This window comes from Rana temporaria, chromosome 2 (assembly GCF_905171775.1).
Source record: "Rana temporaria chromosome 2, aRanTem1.1, whole genome shotgun sequence".
In the NCBI taxonomy this organism is placed as follows: Eukaryota; Metazoa; Chordata; class Amphibia; order Anura; family Ranidae; genus Rana; species Rana temporaria.
In genome coordinates this window covers 102,110,923-102,128,076 of record NC_053490.1, presented here as the reverse complement: position 1 = coordinate 102,128,076, position 17,154 = coordinate 102,110,923, and the positions used below count along the sequence as shown (strand labels likewise).

Here is a 17,154-nt window from a genome sequence, read left to right as displayed (position 1 = left end):
CGCTATAAGCTCACGGTCACTTCAGAGACTTTGAACTTATAGCAAAACAGTCCTCTAGACCCAGTCGATTAATAATAGCTGTGATCAGCGGCTAATAAGCCAATTGCAGGCATTCATTAAAAGGTCTCATATACACGGACGCTTGGCAGCCCCTGTGAGCCGAAGGAAGAAAAAAGCCAGCCACTTTACATACTATATGTAGCCACCAATACAAGTGAACAGCTGCACACACCCATGCTCAGAAACAGATCACTTTTGCATCAGCATTTACCTGTGCATGTGCATTTCTCCAAAAACACGAGTGGTGAGGTACATACATGGAGAAATGTCAGGACAGAAGCCATCATTGTTCAGAGCATGGCTGTGTATAGCTATTCATTTGTATTAGAAAATGTACACAAACATGAGGCTCACCAGCAACCAGAAAGCAACTGGGATTTAACACCACAGGACCTGACAAATGTCCATGTGCAGGTAGCCTAAAAATGCTTTTCTTCACGTTGTAACACACTGTACTGTGAAACCTATTACGGGGCCATGTGCATAGAAAAAAAAAATAGATAGTTTGGGGTGGGATTTTCAAAGTTGTAGGTAAAAAAGGGTGAAACATGATAAAATGAAAAAATAGCAAAGGTCTAGCCACCTGATGTTCAAAACAGAGGGCAGGGCCTGGCAGCAAAAGAGTTAAAGGCAAAAGCATTATTGCATAGACTACTTACCTTTGTCCTGTGCTTGGTCAGCTATGTCCACTCTTATTCTTCTGTTTCCTAGAGACTGGAAATGCACAGAATTTCAAGAATAATTTAATACAAATAAGTGATAATGTAAGAAAATCAGATCTGCAACTACTATTATGACTATTTTTAAAATGCTAGATAGCTGCCATGCCCATCACCTGGCCTCAAGTCAATGATCCAGAAGCGTTCTGAATTTACTGGCTACATGCCCGTTTCAAATTGTGGCTCAAACTACTGAACAGCCACAGATAACTAAATTAGCACACGGCAAGACTACACAGGCAGGGCTCTGGGAAGTTTCTTTGAAGGCGATTCCTTCATATATAAAGCAATGCATCGGAAGGAGGGTATCCACATCAGAGTTGAAAAGGAATAAAAAGGGGAGTGGACTGACTCTGCAAGGAGCAGCATCTCTCAGCTGGATATAGCAGTGCATCACATGATACCAAGCAGAACTTAGGATATTAGGGGATCTACAGACAAGTGAGGCACATGGTACAAAGGCATGATCTGGCTGCTCTTTACAATCCCGTTTTTAGTTACAATTCAGCTTTAACGCCAGGCAAGGGTTTACTAACTTTAACCAACTGAAACACATCGGAAACAGGAGCATGAACTGCTCAACACACCGTTGGTGTAACTGAAAAAGAGAGTCAGCAGAAGCATTGATGTGTACCTTTCCACAGTCAGCATTCCTCACTGCACACAAAGGAAAAATAAAGCAATGAGATTCTGCTACACTCAGCAGTTCTGGCTTTACAGAGCCCTTGAAAGCCCAGCGATGAACGCAGCTCATATGTCTATGACTGAGCTATAACTGTGGACTTTTCAAGGATACTCACTTTAGAATTGCTCATAACAACCATGTAGCAAATGTTGTGTAACCCACATGTACAAGATTTTAAGATTTATTTAAAAATTATATATATATATATATATATATATATATATATATATATATATATATATATATATATATATATATATATATATATATATATATACACACACACACACACACATATACACACACATATACATATACACACACACACACACACACACACACACATATATATATATATACATATATACATATATATATACATATATACATATATATACACACACACACACACACACACACACACACACACACACACACACACACTATATATATATATATATATATACACACACACACACACACACGACTTTGCAGTGCACTAGGAACCAATATTTTTATTCTGTTACTTTATGACATCAGTACTTCAAAACAGATCAGGACTCACAAAATTCAGGTACTGTCTTCCAAAGACAGCAGCAGGCGAGTTGCCAATTTCAGCTAATTGTTGGCAAACTGAAGCTGCAGAGTTTGAGTTCACACTTCTGCGAGCGTAGACATCACATGTGATTCGCACCTCAAAGCTGTGCAGATCACATGCAATGTCTGTGCAATGCAAATTCAGCCATACAGACTGTATGGCTAAAATCACATTTGCACCAAAATGGTGCAGGACCTTTTTGGTCTGCTCTGAAAATCAGATCGCATGGGTGTTTACACCTATCAGATTCCTGCACCATTTCACAGTTCCCAAGATCGGTTCATAGAACGCGTTGCGGTGTCATTAACTTTACATTGACACCAGCAGTGGTTCACAGATGTCAGTATGAACCGCCGGCGATTCAGGTGTGATGTAGTAACCCGCACAGTTCCCGTATCGCACAAGCCTAAAAGCCAAGATTATTTTGTTTAAAAAAAAAAAAAAAAAAATCATTTTTTTTGCAAGTTAAAAAATGTGCATTCATTACCTTTCTCAGAAGCAAGCAGAGCATTGCACCCGCAATCAGTGGTTCGTGGTTGCAATGTCAGGCTCTTGCAGACACTTCCTACAGTAAGGGCTGGCAGTTTCAGTGCTGCAGGAAGCATCATTGAGCCACATGGGTGGTGATCAGCGCTCATGTAGTCCATGGAGAACTACAAGTTCGTCTGACACAGTGGGCAGATGGGACTTGTAGTTTATTCAAAGATCACAACTGTTCATGCAGAGCCCCACATAACCATTCCAATTTTAACAGACTCTGGGCGTGAGATTTCGAGAAACCGGTTAAACTTAAATACAGTTTTAGCATGTTGCTAAAAGTAAACTTGGCCTTTAAACACACAAGGCAAGGGTAAATTCAACCAACTCTAAGACCCCTTTTCACACTGGAGCTGTTTGCAGGCGCTATTACACTAAAAATAGCGCCTGCAAATGGACCTGAAACAGCGGCTGCTGTTTCTCCAGTGTGAAAGCCAGAGGGCTTTCACACTGGAGCGGTGCGCTGGCAGGACATAAAAAATAAATACAAAAAAAAGTCCTGCTAGCCGCATCTTTGGAGCGGTATGTATACCGCTCCTGCCCATTGAAATCAATGGGACACTGCGGCTATACCGCCAGCAAAGCACCTCTGCAAAGGTGGTTTTTAACCTTTTTTCGGCCACTAGCGGGGGTAAAATCTCTCGCTATCGGCTGAATAGCGCCACAAAATTAACAGTAAAGCACGTCCCACCCCAGTGTGAAAGGGGCTTAAATATATAAAGAAACAACATGTTACAAGTTAAGACACTATGGCTGTGCAGTCAGTGTACTTACTAGACATTGCTATGAAAAAAAGAAGGGGGAAGCTAGATGTTCTAGGGGGAACACCTGGATATGTAAAAAAAATACCCATAAGCAGTATTCTGAAAATACACAGGGTCTTGAATTTGTTATCCCAAAATAAAAAGGGGGCACCTCCTGGTGTACAAGTTCCATATGTGCAGTGTGAGATCCAAGACTGATGTCTGACCCAATTTTGGGTAAGATATGGTAATGTTGCTACTGTATTTTCAACTGTTCTCCTTGCCTGGAGACTTTGAAAAGAGGAAGCAAAGTCCTGTCTCTAGCAAGATGGCCACCTCTACACACAGACAGAGCAAACACAAACCATGGTAAATCTGTAATGAGGAAATGATCAGCTGCAGGAAGACCACAGGCAATACTGATAACTTGTCTTTTATCCTCTGCTTTTCAGCTGGCCAGTTTAGGCAGTCAGGTGAGGCTATATACCAAATACTGATTTTAAGTGGAGAGGTCTACAGAGAGTGGAGATGGATGGTCGGTGAAGACTGTGCCCTAACCATCTGTACAAACAGGCAATATAATATTAGGTATGAGATTTACTTACTTCCTCGTTAAGACTCAAAGCACTCAGAAGAGAGTCCAAGTCATCAAACTCTGCGTAACCAAACCCTTTTAATCTCTCTGGATTGCTGGGTTCACGGGGCAGACGAACAGCACTAATCTAAAAGAAGGAACAAAGAAAATCATGAGGAGAATAATTCTCATTTACAGGCAAGTAGCTCCACCCAAAAATAGCTAAATCGGATTAAAAAAAAGGTAACGGTTAAAATACTAAAACCCCAATTATTATGACTATTACGGATAACAAAAAAAGAAACAAATGTACACCATCACAAACGACCAAGTATGTACATTTATGCATTGCCATCACTCGACTGTAGGAGAGACCAGTTATCATCCACATCATACTATTTTCTGGCCAATGCTCTTTAGGGTGCGCATGCGGAATGCTAGTAAATTAGATCTATCACAACCTAAAGATAATCCTCTGGATTGGAGGACATCTCATATCTATGGATGGCCTTAAAAACAGAGTACTTAAAAAAAAAAAAAGCAGACAAAATATATCCCCATACAAACAAGGGCGCACACACCTGGTTCGAGGTGCTAATCTCAGCTCACCACCGTCAATAGCATGAAGAAGGAATTTGATTGCACACTCAAATCCAAAAAGATGCATTAGAAAAATTATTTAGTCAGAAAAGCTTACAAAGATGAAGTTGACGCTTTTCACACGTAAAAATCGCGCTGGTTGTGAATAAGCACGATTTTTACGTGTGAAATGCGTCAACTTTTCTCATCTTTGTAAGCTTGTCTGACTTGTGACGATAAAGAATTTTTCTACTGCATCTTTTTGGATTAAAGTGTACAAATTCCTTCTTCATAATATATCCCCATCCAAGCCATAAATTAGTATTAAAAAAAATCTTGAATAAATCTGTCATAGAAACATGGAGGCTACCATCTCAGACCTGGTTGGCAAGCTGATCATCTGGCTTTAATACTGACCAACATTTCTGAAATTTTCTCCCACTCCAGGTTAATGCCTCAGAAATAATGGAGCATAACAGATAAGCAACTAACATTTTAAGTCAACAACGACTGTCCCCATATTTTGTTTAGCGCTGTAAGAAAATTACTACATTGCAGGGAGCTAGTAGATAGAGGAGAGCACAGGTAAAAACTGTTGCTGCTCCCTTTTTATCCATGCTCAGGTTGTGGCGTTACCATTTTAAATGCAGGAAAGTGGGGGATATGCTGCCTGACAGGGATGCCTGGATTAGCGCAAGGCGGGAAAAAAAAAGACCTAGTTAGACTTACCGGTGACGGTATTTCTAAGAGCCTTTCAGGACAACCTTGGAGAGAGCGCAGCTCCGCCTCTTCATTAGGAAACACATGCTAATCTTTAAAAGCCCTCCTCTTCCACCATGGCCTCAGTTATTGTGGTCCGACTCTCTGGAAGACATAGCACAGAAAACCACAACACCATGATAGATTTTATAACTTATTACTTTAACATTTAGGGAGGGTAACAGCGGTTGTCCTGAAAGGCTCTTAGAAATACCGTCACCGGTAAGTCTAACTAAGTCTTTCTCCAGTCGCCTTTCAGGACAACCTTGGAGAGGATAAACAAGTAACTTACCCTAGGGTGGGACTACTGCTTGCAGAACCTTTCTGCCAAAGGCTTGGTCTGCGGCAGACAATAGATCCAACCTGTAGTGCCTTAGGAACGTTGAGTAGTTGCTCCAAGTGGCGGCCTTGCAGATCTGCTCAGGTGTAGCGCCGGCTCTTTCGGCCCAGGAGACTGCAGTTGACCTTGTTGAGTGTGCCACAATACCTGAGGGAGGCACGACTCCTTTGGCTTTATAGGCTTCTGAAATAGCAAGTTTAAGCCATCTGGCTAAAGTACTTTTGGATGCTTTTTCCCCCTTGCGGGGACCTGAGAAAGCTACAAAGAGAGCATTTGACTTTCTGAAATCTCTGGTGACTGAAAGAAACTGTAAAAGACACCTTTTCACGTCTAGTGTATGGAACGCTTCTTCTCCAGCATTAGAAGGGTTTGAAGCAAAAGTGGGTAACACTATTTCCTGTGACCGGTGAAATTTTGATGATACTTTCGGAAGAAACGAAGGATCCGTTTGAAGGATCACTCGGTCTGGAAAAATTCTTAAGAAGGGTTCAGTGATGGCCAGAGCTTGGAGCTCACTGATTCGTCTTGCTGACGTAATAGCCACCAAAAAAAACTGTTTTGAGGATTAAGTTTTTCAAAGAAATATTCTCCAATGGTTCGAACGGAACTCCCGTCAAACCTTGTAGTACAACCGATAAGTCCCAACTGGGAAAACTTTTGAGGATCACTGGCCTATTTCGAGCTAGTGCCCTAAAAAACCTGGAAATTAAAGGTTCTCTGGACAGAGTTTTTTCTAAGTAAACAGAAAGAGCCGCTACCTGTGTCTTTAAGGTACTGGCTGCAAGTCCTTTTTCCATTCCTTCATGGAGAAATTCTAGCACTGAGACCACAGTCTTAGTTTGAAAGGTCTTGGAAGAACACCATGAGTTATACTTCTTCCACACTTTAAGATAAATTGATCTTGTTACCTCCTTCCTACTGGACAGAAGAGTTTTTACAACCTTGTCCGACAAGCCTTTATTTTTCAAAATGTCTTCCTCAGAAACCAAGCGCTTAGATGTAACCTGTCTGTTTCTGGGTGACACACAGATCCCTGTGTTAGAAGGTCCTTCTTGGGAGGCAACTTCCATGGAGGTTTTGCGGCCAGGTTCAGTATGGTTGCGAACCAAGGCCTCTTTGGCCAAAAGGGAGCAATCAGAATTAGGTCTGTTTTCTCTTCTCTGAATTTCCTTAAGACCAATGGAATTAAGGGAAAGGGGGGGAAGGCGTAGCACAGATGGTAATCCCAGGGATGGGCTAGAGCATCTATGCCTATCGCCTGGTCTTCTCTGTGGAGAGAAAAGAAGTTTTGAACTTTCGTGTTTTGCTGACTGGCAAAAAGGTCTACTTGAGGATGTCCCCATTCCTTGGAGACCATGTTGAAAATCTCCTGACTTAGACTCCATTCTGCTTCTATTACTTTCTTTCTGCTGAGAAGATCTGCCAGCAGGTTTTGGGATCCTTTTAGGTGGATTGCTGACAAAGAGGCCACATTTCTCTCCGCCCAAGTCAGTAACTGATTGGCCAGCTCCATCAATCCCTGGCTCCTGGTCCCGCCTTGTCTGGTCACATAGGCCACTGCTGTAGTGTTGTCCGACAAAATTTGAACATGACAACCCTTCAGCATCTGTTGAAAAGCCAGGAGACCCATAAAAATGGCTTTTAGTTCTCGCCAATTCGAAGACCTCCTTGCCTCCACTTTGGTCCATGACCCTTGTGCGGTCTGTCCATCCAAGTGGGCTCCCCATCCCCACGAACTTGCGTCCGTTGTCAGACGTTTGTCCGAGGGAAGGACCCATGAGAGACCTTTTGTGAGATTGGAAGGATCTCTCCACCACCAGAGGGACCGCTTTACCTTTGATGATAGAGAGAAGGTTTTCTCCAGTGACTCCTGGTGAGACCACTCCTGTAGGATGTTCCTCTGTAGGGGTCTGGAATGAAGCCTTGCCCATTGAATGGCAGGAATCGAGGCCGTAAGTTGACCTAGGACTGCCATGGCAGAACGTACTGACACTGGGAGATTCGTTTGAATCTGGCTCACTGCAGAAACTACCTTTTCTACTTTTTCTTGAGGGAGAAACACCTTCTGCAGAACTGAATTGATGGTGTAACCGAGGAACCTCATTTTCTGTGAGGGGTCTAGGTTTGATTTTTCTAGATTCAATATCCACCCCAGGCTCTCGAGATGAGCCTGGGACGTCTGGAGATCTGAAACCAGCTGATCCCTTGAACCTGCAAAGAATAAGAGGTCGTCCAGATAAGGAACAACTGAGACCCCTCTCAGTTTCAGAGGCTCCAAGGCTTCCGCCATCACTTTTGTAAAGATCCTTGGTGAGGATGAGAGGCCGAACGGCAGAGCTCTGAATTGGAGGTGCCATATTGAAGTTCCCAAGTTTATTGCCAAGCGTAGAAACTTTTGTGAGGCCTGCGCTATTGGCACGTGTAGATACGCATCCCTTAGATCCAGAGAGGCCATGAAGCACTCTGGTGTTAACAACTTTGTGATGGAATAAATGGTGTCCATCCGGAAGTGCTTGTACCTTATAGTTTTGTTCAGGATCTTCAAGTTCAAAATTAGGCGATATTTGCCTGAAGGCTTTTTTACTAAGAATATGTGGGAGTAAAACCCTCTTCCCTCCTGATCTTTTGGGACTTGGACAATAACTTCCTGTTGGATCAGATCCTTTAGAAGGTTCATCATTGCGGAAGCTTTTTCCAGATCCCTTGGTAGGGTTGTCACATAAAACCTGCAAGGAGGGCACTCTGAAAACTCCAGACTGTATCCTTGTGTAACTATGTTTTTCACAAAGGGGCTCTTGGTCAGAAGGCTCCACTGAGAAGAGAAAATGGACAGTCTTCCCCCCACAGGAGTCAGATTGTCACTTGTCTTTTGATGACTGATCCTGGGGCGACTTAAAGAGGATACCTCCTCTTCCTCTACCTCTTTGAGGAAACCAGCGCTTTTTGTTTTCTTCTTTTTTGGAGGTTTGTGGAAAAGAACGAAAATTCTTTTTAACAGGTTGTTTCTTAGCCGGGAAAGCCTTCTTTTTGTCGGCTGTTCTATCCAGAATCTTTTCAAGATCTGGTCCAAACAGTAAATCCCCTGAGAAGGGTAACCCGCAGAGTTTGACTTTAGAGGCTGTGTCCCCTGTCCAGGTTTTCAGCCATACTGCCCGTCTGGCTGAGTTCACCAGGGCAGAGGATCTAGCTGACAACTTAATTGATTCAGCTGACGCATCAGCCATGTACCTGATTGATTTTAGAATCAATGGAAAGGATTCCAAGATATCCTTCCTTGGTGTACCAGCTTCAACATGGTTCATCAGCTTTTCCACCCAACACTCCAAGTTTCTTGCCACCACTGTGGAGGCCATTGCAGGTTTTAGACTAAGAGAAGTAGAGTCCCAGGCTTTCTTTAACAGGGAGTCCGCTCTTTTGTCCATGGGATCTTTTAGTATCCCCATGTCTTCGAACGCAAGATCCGTGCGTCGAGACACCTGGGAAAAAGCAGCATCAACTTTTGGCTTTTTATTCCAGGCTTCAGAGTCTTTATCTTCAAAGGGAAATCTTTTCCTTAGACTTTTAGAAAAGAAGGGGCCCCTTTCTGGATCTTTCCACTCTTTTCTTATAGTATCTGATACTACTTTATGAACTGGAAAAACCTTGTGTTTGGAGGCATCCAGACCCTGGTACATTTTGTCATGAAGAGATAATTGTACCTCCTCTTCTTGAATATCAAGTGTAGTATAAATTGCTTCAAGAAGGTCATCTACTTCATCTAGAGAGACTTTATATCTGGAGTTTCTGTACTCTCCTTCCTCTTCCTCCTCATCTGAATCCCTGAGTGAGCGAAGAGTACTTGTCCCTTCATCCCCTGAATCCACAACCTCTGACCTCGAGGTGGAAGCTTTTGGGCTGGGTGGTAAATGTTGGGGTTCAGCTTGCACTGCTGGAGTCTGAACCAACATAGATTTGACCGAATTCAAAGAACTTGCAAGTTCTTGCACTGAAGAAAATAACATTTTATATTGCTGGGATGTCTCTTCTTCCACTAAATCCTTAATACAAGATTTACACATTGCCTTCTGCCATGAATCTCTGAGAGGGTTTTTGCAGGAAGGACATTTCCTTTGAGTTGGTGGCTTTTTAGTTTTTTGTTTCTCCTAAAACACAAAAGAGGGTATTTTACCATTGGAGAAACAATAGGTTTTTTACAAACAAGGAAAAAACCGCCACCACTTTAAAAGGAGGATGTGATAGAAAGATCCACAGCTAATCAAACACCACCCAGTGCAACTGTCAGGGACCGAGAGAAGTTACCTCTGATCCTGCAGTACAGGCTCCTTAAGGAGGACAAATAACAAACAACCATATAAGCCCAATAGTAAGGATAGAGGCACCGCTGTACCCCCCTACCTGGACCTGAGCAGCGTCTGAGGCGCCTGTCTCCGCCATGGCTGTAGGTTCTTCCATCGCCGAGAGAAACACAGCCGGGACTGAATGATTTTTAAATCTTTCCCGGGCCCGCGCGTCATCAAAGACGGCCGGAACCGGAAGACGCCGCTCTTAGGCCTGTCCCCTGACCTCTGCGTTACTAGGCGACGTGGACCACGTGTCACCGCGCCTCTACAGGAAAGAACGCTGCTGTGCATGACGTCACCCGCCCGCCAGGACCCGGGACCGTCATGCGGCGTTTCAAAAATAAACACCGCCAATGCGGTAGTGAGCCGCCCGGCCACCTGAGCCAAAACAGCGGACCCCTGGGCACTCAGCGCCGCTTCCTGTAGAGCCTTCACTCCACTGAGCAGGGAGAGGCTGGAGACTCCGGAGGACTCCCCCCACCCTTAGGGGAGCCTGGGATGGCCACTGCACACCAAACAGAAAAGGTAAGGCTTACCCCTCCAACCTTGGAAAGAGCGCAGCACCCCTGGTCCACAAGCATGCGCTTCCACCATGGCGGAGGAAACACAATAACTGAGGCCATGGTGGAAGAGGAGGGCTTTTAAAGATTAGCATGTGTTTCCTAATGAAGAGGCGGAGCTGCGCTCTCTCCAAGGTTGTCCTGAAAGGCGACTGGAGAAAATTTCTTACGAAAGGTAAAAGTACAAAAATCTAAAACATTTTTCTCGTCCATTGAGAGAAAAACAGGAATTCACAGTGCAAAATTCCAAAAGGCAGTCCAACTGAGGGTTGGGCTACAGAAACTCAACTACCTGAAGAACCAAACTGCCAATGAACAAAAGAGGTCACAGGAGATCAACCCAATGCTCAAGAACAACCCCAAGTGTGTGCAGAAGAACATCATGTGCAAAAACCATCCACTTAAAAACACCCAGGTGTGTCTATGGGGCCAGACTTGAAGTCTGCAGAACCTGTCTGAGCACAGAACATAGCTAGGAATATTCTGACCCACCCCAGTCCAGCGAAGTATCCATAGTTGTGCATCAAGAAGCAGGAACCTTAGCAATACTATCAAGAACATACACCCAAACATAACCAAGGAATGGATCTAGGGGGAAAAAAAAGATTTCCAGGTCAATCAGATCCTACAAAGGACCCATAGCTATTGAGTGAGAGGCAGGAACCCTAATCATATGACTAAACATTCACGCAAAGGACATAACCAAGGGAAAGATCGAGAGGAACTTCCTCCAGAATCTGCAGTTCAACCATGAAAAGAGAAGCTATTTGCAGGTGATCAGGTACCGTGAAGGCCTCTGGAATGCTTCATCCACCAACCTGCAAGAGGATCTCCATGTTCCGTCTGCTGATAATCCAAGGGAGTACAAAGCTCTTCAGCAATGATTTCTTACTGCAATGCAGGAATTGAGGGACACCCAAGTGCACAAACCTCTCTTTACAAGTTGAGAGACAGATACCAATGCACTGTCTGTAAAGACCATGTAGCCAGGAGTAGTATTCTCAGTGTATACCAGCTTAGGGGCCCATGTCACAATAACTTGCAAACCTCAGAGATGATCGTTCTACAACATCTAGGATGTCCAATGGAGTCCAGGTCAGGAAGCAGAATCACCATGGGATCCCACAACGAAGAGTGACCATTTGTTCAGAACTCCACTTGCTGGGACAACCCTACAAGTGGAGCTCTCACGGGGTGGTATGATGAGGTTTGAAGGTTGTTCCCCAAATAGCCCTGCCTCCAGGATGGGCAAGGAGGGAAAAATCCTGTGCCTGTTAAGGATCAAATGACATATGGGGTGTAGACTTTTTTTTTAACCACTTGCTTCCCGGCGTATAGTCATATGATGTCCGCAGGAACTTTTCGTTCCTCCGGGAGAACGTCATGACGTCCTGGGTTTCCCAGCTGTCTAGGGGGCACTCGCGCCGCATTGCTCGAGACTCGGTGGCCGCCCGCAATCACGGAATGACCGTGGATCTGTGTGTGAAAACACACAGATCCATGTCCCGTCAGAGGTGAGGAGACCGATGTGTGTTCCCAGTACAGAGGAAAGGAAAAAGCCAGAAAACTATCCCCTATTTTGTAGATGCTATAACTTTTGTGCAAACCAATCAAATACACTTACTGCGATTTATTTATTTTTTTTTAACAAAATGTAGAAGAATATATTTAGGCCTAAACTGGAGGGAATTTTTTTTATTTTTTAACATTTTGATATTAAAATAAAAAAAAGATATTTTTTTTTCAAAATTGTTGCTCTTTTGTTTATAGCGCAAAAAAAAAAAAAAAAAAAAGCGGAGGTGATCAAATACCAAACAAAAGCTCCATTTGTGGGGGGGGGAAAAAAACACAAAGATATAATTTAGGTAGTGTTGCAAGACCGCGCAATTGTCAAAGTGCGACAGTGCTGAAAACGAAAAATTGGTCTGTGCAGGAAGGGGGTGAAAATGCCCTGTATTGAAGTGGTTAAAGAGAAGATTTAAGCTGAATTGCTTTAGACAACTGACCCTCGAGAGGCATCTTGTCTTGGCATCTCATAATGAGATACCATGCTCTGCAAAGTAGCACGTACCTCCAAAGAAAAAATGAGCCAGGCCTTTTGCAAAGATAGTAAACAGGAGAAACTGGTCTCGGTCAACTTTATGGATCAGGTAGTCTTAGAGAGGAGATACCCAAGGATCTGGATGTACAAACATCCCTCCAACTGAAAATATAAAAGTGTACCTTCATGAAGAAGACTGTTCAGAGGCTTCAAGCCCTATAAGTGGAGTAGGAGTTAGGCTCTGAAGACCTACAGGTGGCTGCTGCCAAAAAAGATGAAGGGTGGGATGTCTCAGAAACCTCGGCAGACCTCCAGAAAAGTCAGGAGCACACTCTGACCACCTGTGGCATTGCCAACCATGTTGTCAAGACCAGGAACTAAAAGACAGCTTCTCACAAAGGCTAATCAGGTCAGATACTCCTTGGGTATAGGATGAGTATGCCAAGTATGTAGCCAGAGTGAGCAAAAAAGAATTCTGGTTGGCTGCACATCCAGTAAAATCACCTCTTTCAGCAAGTCCATAAAAACATGTCCAAAAACACAGAGGTGGAACAGCATAACCATCTAACACGTTTCAGGCTTCCTTATCGCTTAATCACGAGTTATGATAATCGCTACGGATAAAACGTGTTAGGTAGCGATTCGGTTTCCCTCTGTTTTTGGACATGTTTTTATGGACTTGCTGGAAGAAAAGCGATTTTACTGGACGAGTGGCCAACCAGAATTTTTTTATTCATTGGAATTTGTCATGGATAGGGCCAGCATCCGGTCTGTGCGTTAGTGGAGATGGGAGGCTGACCTAGAGCGGTGTTCACACTATGCAGCCAAAGTGCTTTGTGCATCTGTACGGGCATTAGTTGTGATGGCTTTTGTTGTAGGTATTTACACTTACGTCTCACATGGACATAAGCATAAGGCTCCAAGACATATGTTGCAGCTGCTTTATGACACAAGGACTACCCTATTGTTGAAGTAGCTTTTTTTAAATTGGACCTCCAGTCCGGGGGAAAAACAAAAAAAAACGTTTATAGAAGGACACTTACTGTCCAGAGATGCCAGGATGTTCGCACCCCAAGCCGATTCATCAATCAGATCAGGTGCAGGAATTGTAAGGGAAACCAGCAGTGAAATCCTTGAAGATTTCCACAACGGTCTTACCCAGAAGTGGGAGCGGGTACCTCTCAAAACCAGGTACCTGCTCCAGTCAGCATTGTAGCAGGTCAAATGGAGAAGTACTTGGATGTGTAGGAGCTCTAAAAGACCCAAGGCCTAGAACAGCAGGTTGATCCTCCAAATGCAGGGAAATGCACATCGCATCAGTGAGAAAAAGGCCTTCCTCAGATAAACAATTGGGACTGAACCATAATCATATGGCCACATGACGATTTGATTTAAGGGGCTGAATGCTTAGAGTCCCCGTAGGCAGTATGCCCCAGAAGCCCAATACAAAAACAGGCAAGCGTTCCTGAGCAGACATTGAGGTCCCTTTGGACATGAAGGAAGGCTTGGCTTGGCTTCACTGAACAGAGCCAAAGACTCCTAAGATAACAACCCTATAACAATAGGGGTTCCCTGGTTCTAGATTACAGGCTTGGGCTTCTTTCTGGGGATACTGGGTAAATGTCCCCGGAATCACTAGAGACGTAGGGTCACCCATGGCAGGGGGATTGTCCTCTGTCTTTTAGAGAAGATATGTTGTGTCCACGTTGCAGTAATGCAACTAGGCTCAATGTGATACAGAACCTCAGGTACTCACAAAACCAAGGCAACTAGTGCCGATAAAGGTTTCAGGGAACCAAAAGAGGGAATGAAAACGTGGTGCTTCAGCTCGGATTCTTCAGAGAAAGGCGCACACCTTGAGCTGCGTCATGCTCTGTAATTGGAAAGTGCTCTAACTAAGAGTATACAAAGGTCTGCAAATTGCCACAATGCAGAGCCCAGGGTTTGAAATTCACACTCAAAGCTAACCCCACATTTTCGATTTCAGAGAAGTCCAGGCAACAGCCTCCAAGGCTTGTGCTGAGGAATCGCAGAAACAAAGCTGCTATGTAGAGGCTAGCAAAAGCAACGATGCAGTGCAGAATCTTTAAGTCACAGAAAAAAAAAAAAAAAAAAAAGCGTTGTTTCACCCATAAATGGGACTTTCGCTTTTCGAAATCCTCCACCCCCCTCTGGTGACACATTTGGCACCTTTTGGAGAGCAGATACCTGTCTAATAAAGGTATTTTGCTCCCACAGCAAATTTTTTCCTCGGTTTAGGCCGATACGCATTCCATTTTTTTTACCAAAAATATCGCAATAAGTGTTGGTTTGCGCAAAAATAGGGGATAGTTTTATGGCATTTTTCTTCTTATTTTTTTTACTAGTAATGGCGCCGATCGTCGATTTTTATCGTGACTGCGACATTATGACAGACATATTGTGGACACCTGACGCTGTTTTGAGACCATTCACATTTATACAGCGATCAGTGCTATAAAAATGCACTGATTACTGTATAAATGTGACTGGCAGTGAAGGGGTTAACCACTAAGTGGCAGTATAATGGTTTCTAAATTCCAGCATCCCTCAATGGCAGAGAAAGAAAAACCTAGAACCAGCTTATTGGGAGGAAATACAACAGCATGCAGATAAAGCGTTCTAAACTATTTAATCTTTATTCTTCGAATACGCCATGGCAAGGTAATGATATACCCAACACTTACATTCAAGCCCCTGAAGAACTTTTGGATGGATTCTTCAGACACATCATAGGGAAGATTTCCAAGAAAGGCAGTGAAAGGGGGACTTTTCGGCAGGCGACTTCGGTCCACATCAGGTTCACGTGCAGCTCGGGGGGCAGTGGGAAGGATTGAACGATCAATTCTGCTGCCGTACCCATCCTCTTCATTACTTTGCCATGTTGTGGAGACTGAAACGTATTTAAACAAGAAAAGCAATTAGAAGTTCTGTGCAGTAAATCTTACTTTTACAATTTTAGGCCAGAGTAAGGCCTCGTACACACGATTGGTTAACCAGAGGACAACGGTCTGATGGACCGTTTTCATCGGTCAAAACCGATCGTGTGTGGGCCCCATAGGTTAACCATTGCTTTAAATTTAACCGATGTATTCCTAACCGATAGGTCAAAACCGATCGTCAGTAGGCACAACCATCGGTTAAAAATCCACGCATGCTCAGAATCAAGTCGACGCATGCTTGGAAGCATTGAACTTCGTTTTTTCAGCACGTCGTTGTGTTTTACGTCACTGCGTTCTGACACGATCGGTTATTTAACCGATTGTGTGTGGGCGCAACGGACCATCAGTCAGCTTCATCGGTTAACCGATGACAACGGTCCTTCAGACCGTTCTCATCGGATGGACTGATCGTGTGTACGAGCCTTAAGAGTATTAATTTTAAGTAAACCATGAAAACAAACCAAAATAGAACACATTCTGGTATGATTTTGGCCAAGTTCAAGGGGTTGTAAGGCTTCATTTTTTTTTGAAGTATGCATTTTTTTTATTGCAAATTTCAGTTGAAAAGGAAAGTGCACAAATGCTTACAGTTGAATTCCAGGATAATCACTAATCCTAAAAATGCGCCATACTCCTTTCTAAGCTGTGTAAGAAAGATCTGCATACTTCCTTATTTTCAGGCTGCGCCAGTAATGCCATCTCCTCTGTGTCAGCTAATGCCGGGTGAAGGGGAAAGGAGAGAATGCTCGATAATAGCTGCCAATGCCTGGGAGCGATGACATCACCCATCCTATGGCCCATCTGTTATCTGCGCTATACTGATAAGAGGCATGGAGGAGCTCAGCAATTATGAAAGAGTAGCGGAGCTGAAGTTATTCTCTTGAGAAAGGGCAATTAAGGGGGATATGATCATTAATACCAAAGTGGTCCATATAGTGAATTTGGTGTTGATTTATTCATTTTCATTATACGACAATGGAGTGCACTCTGTATGTCTGGAGGAAGATAGATTTAACCTATATGTACGGAAAGGCTTCTTCACCGCAAGAGCTGGAAAAAAAGAATTGGAATAGACTTCCCAAAGAACTAGTTCTATCCAGCTCAGATTTATAAAAACAAATTAAACAAAGAGCAGGATCCATTTCTAAAAGGAAAAAAAATATAACTGGATAACATTTATAGGCAATACTACCAGCAGTAGTTGATCCAGGGATTATTTGACTGACCCTGGGGGATCAGGAGGGAATTTTTTTTATCAAGGAAGTCTACATGCAATCTTTAAGTTAGAGCTGACTGGATCTCCATCAGCTGCATGGACCACAGCTAGTCACTGCGTTAAGTACTGGCTGCTGGCTCTCAACAGATAGACATTTCTTAGGGTAAAAGATTGTGGGTGGGAGGGGTTTAAATTTAATGTGCTTTGCCCATGAAGGGCACAGCAACAGGTTCATGTCACCATGCACGTGACCCGACACTTACCTTCCTCTCCCCACCTTCAGCTGCTAGGAAGCAAAGCCCTGTATGAGCTTTGTCGCTGGAGCTGTAATTCATGTGACATTGTTGTATTGAGCATTGTCACATTGGAGTTGGTCATTTGCTCCTTCACCCCATTATAAGGTTCCTTTAGCTTCCGGTGTTAAATGGGACTAGCGTGGGAGC

At 43.6% G+C, this 17,154-nt stretch overlaps 1 protein-coding gene across 2 annotated transcripts in view; it reads right to left on the bottom strand.

Moving 5' to 3' along the window:
• Positions 1–17,154, bottom strand: part of EIF4B (eukaryotic translation initiation factor 4B) — a 60,575-nt gene that overhangs the window by 29,433 nt on the left and 13,988 nt on the right. For both annotated transcript variants that reach the window (XM_040340628.1, XM_040340629.1), the window contains exons 3-5: positions 15,241–15,446; positions 3,948–4,064; positions 720–774 (exon numbers count right to left, since the gene is read on the bottom strand). In XM_040340628.1, the coding sequence (XP_040196562.1) occupies positions 720–774; positions 3,948–4,064; positions 15,241–15,446 (378 nt within the window). The remainder of the gene's footprint in view (positions 1–719; positions 775–3,947; positions 4,065–15,240; positions 15,447–17,154) is intronic.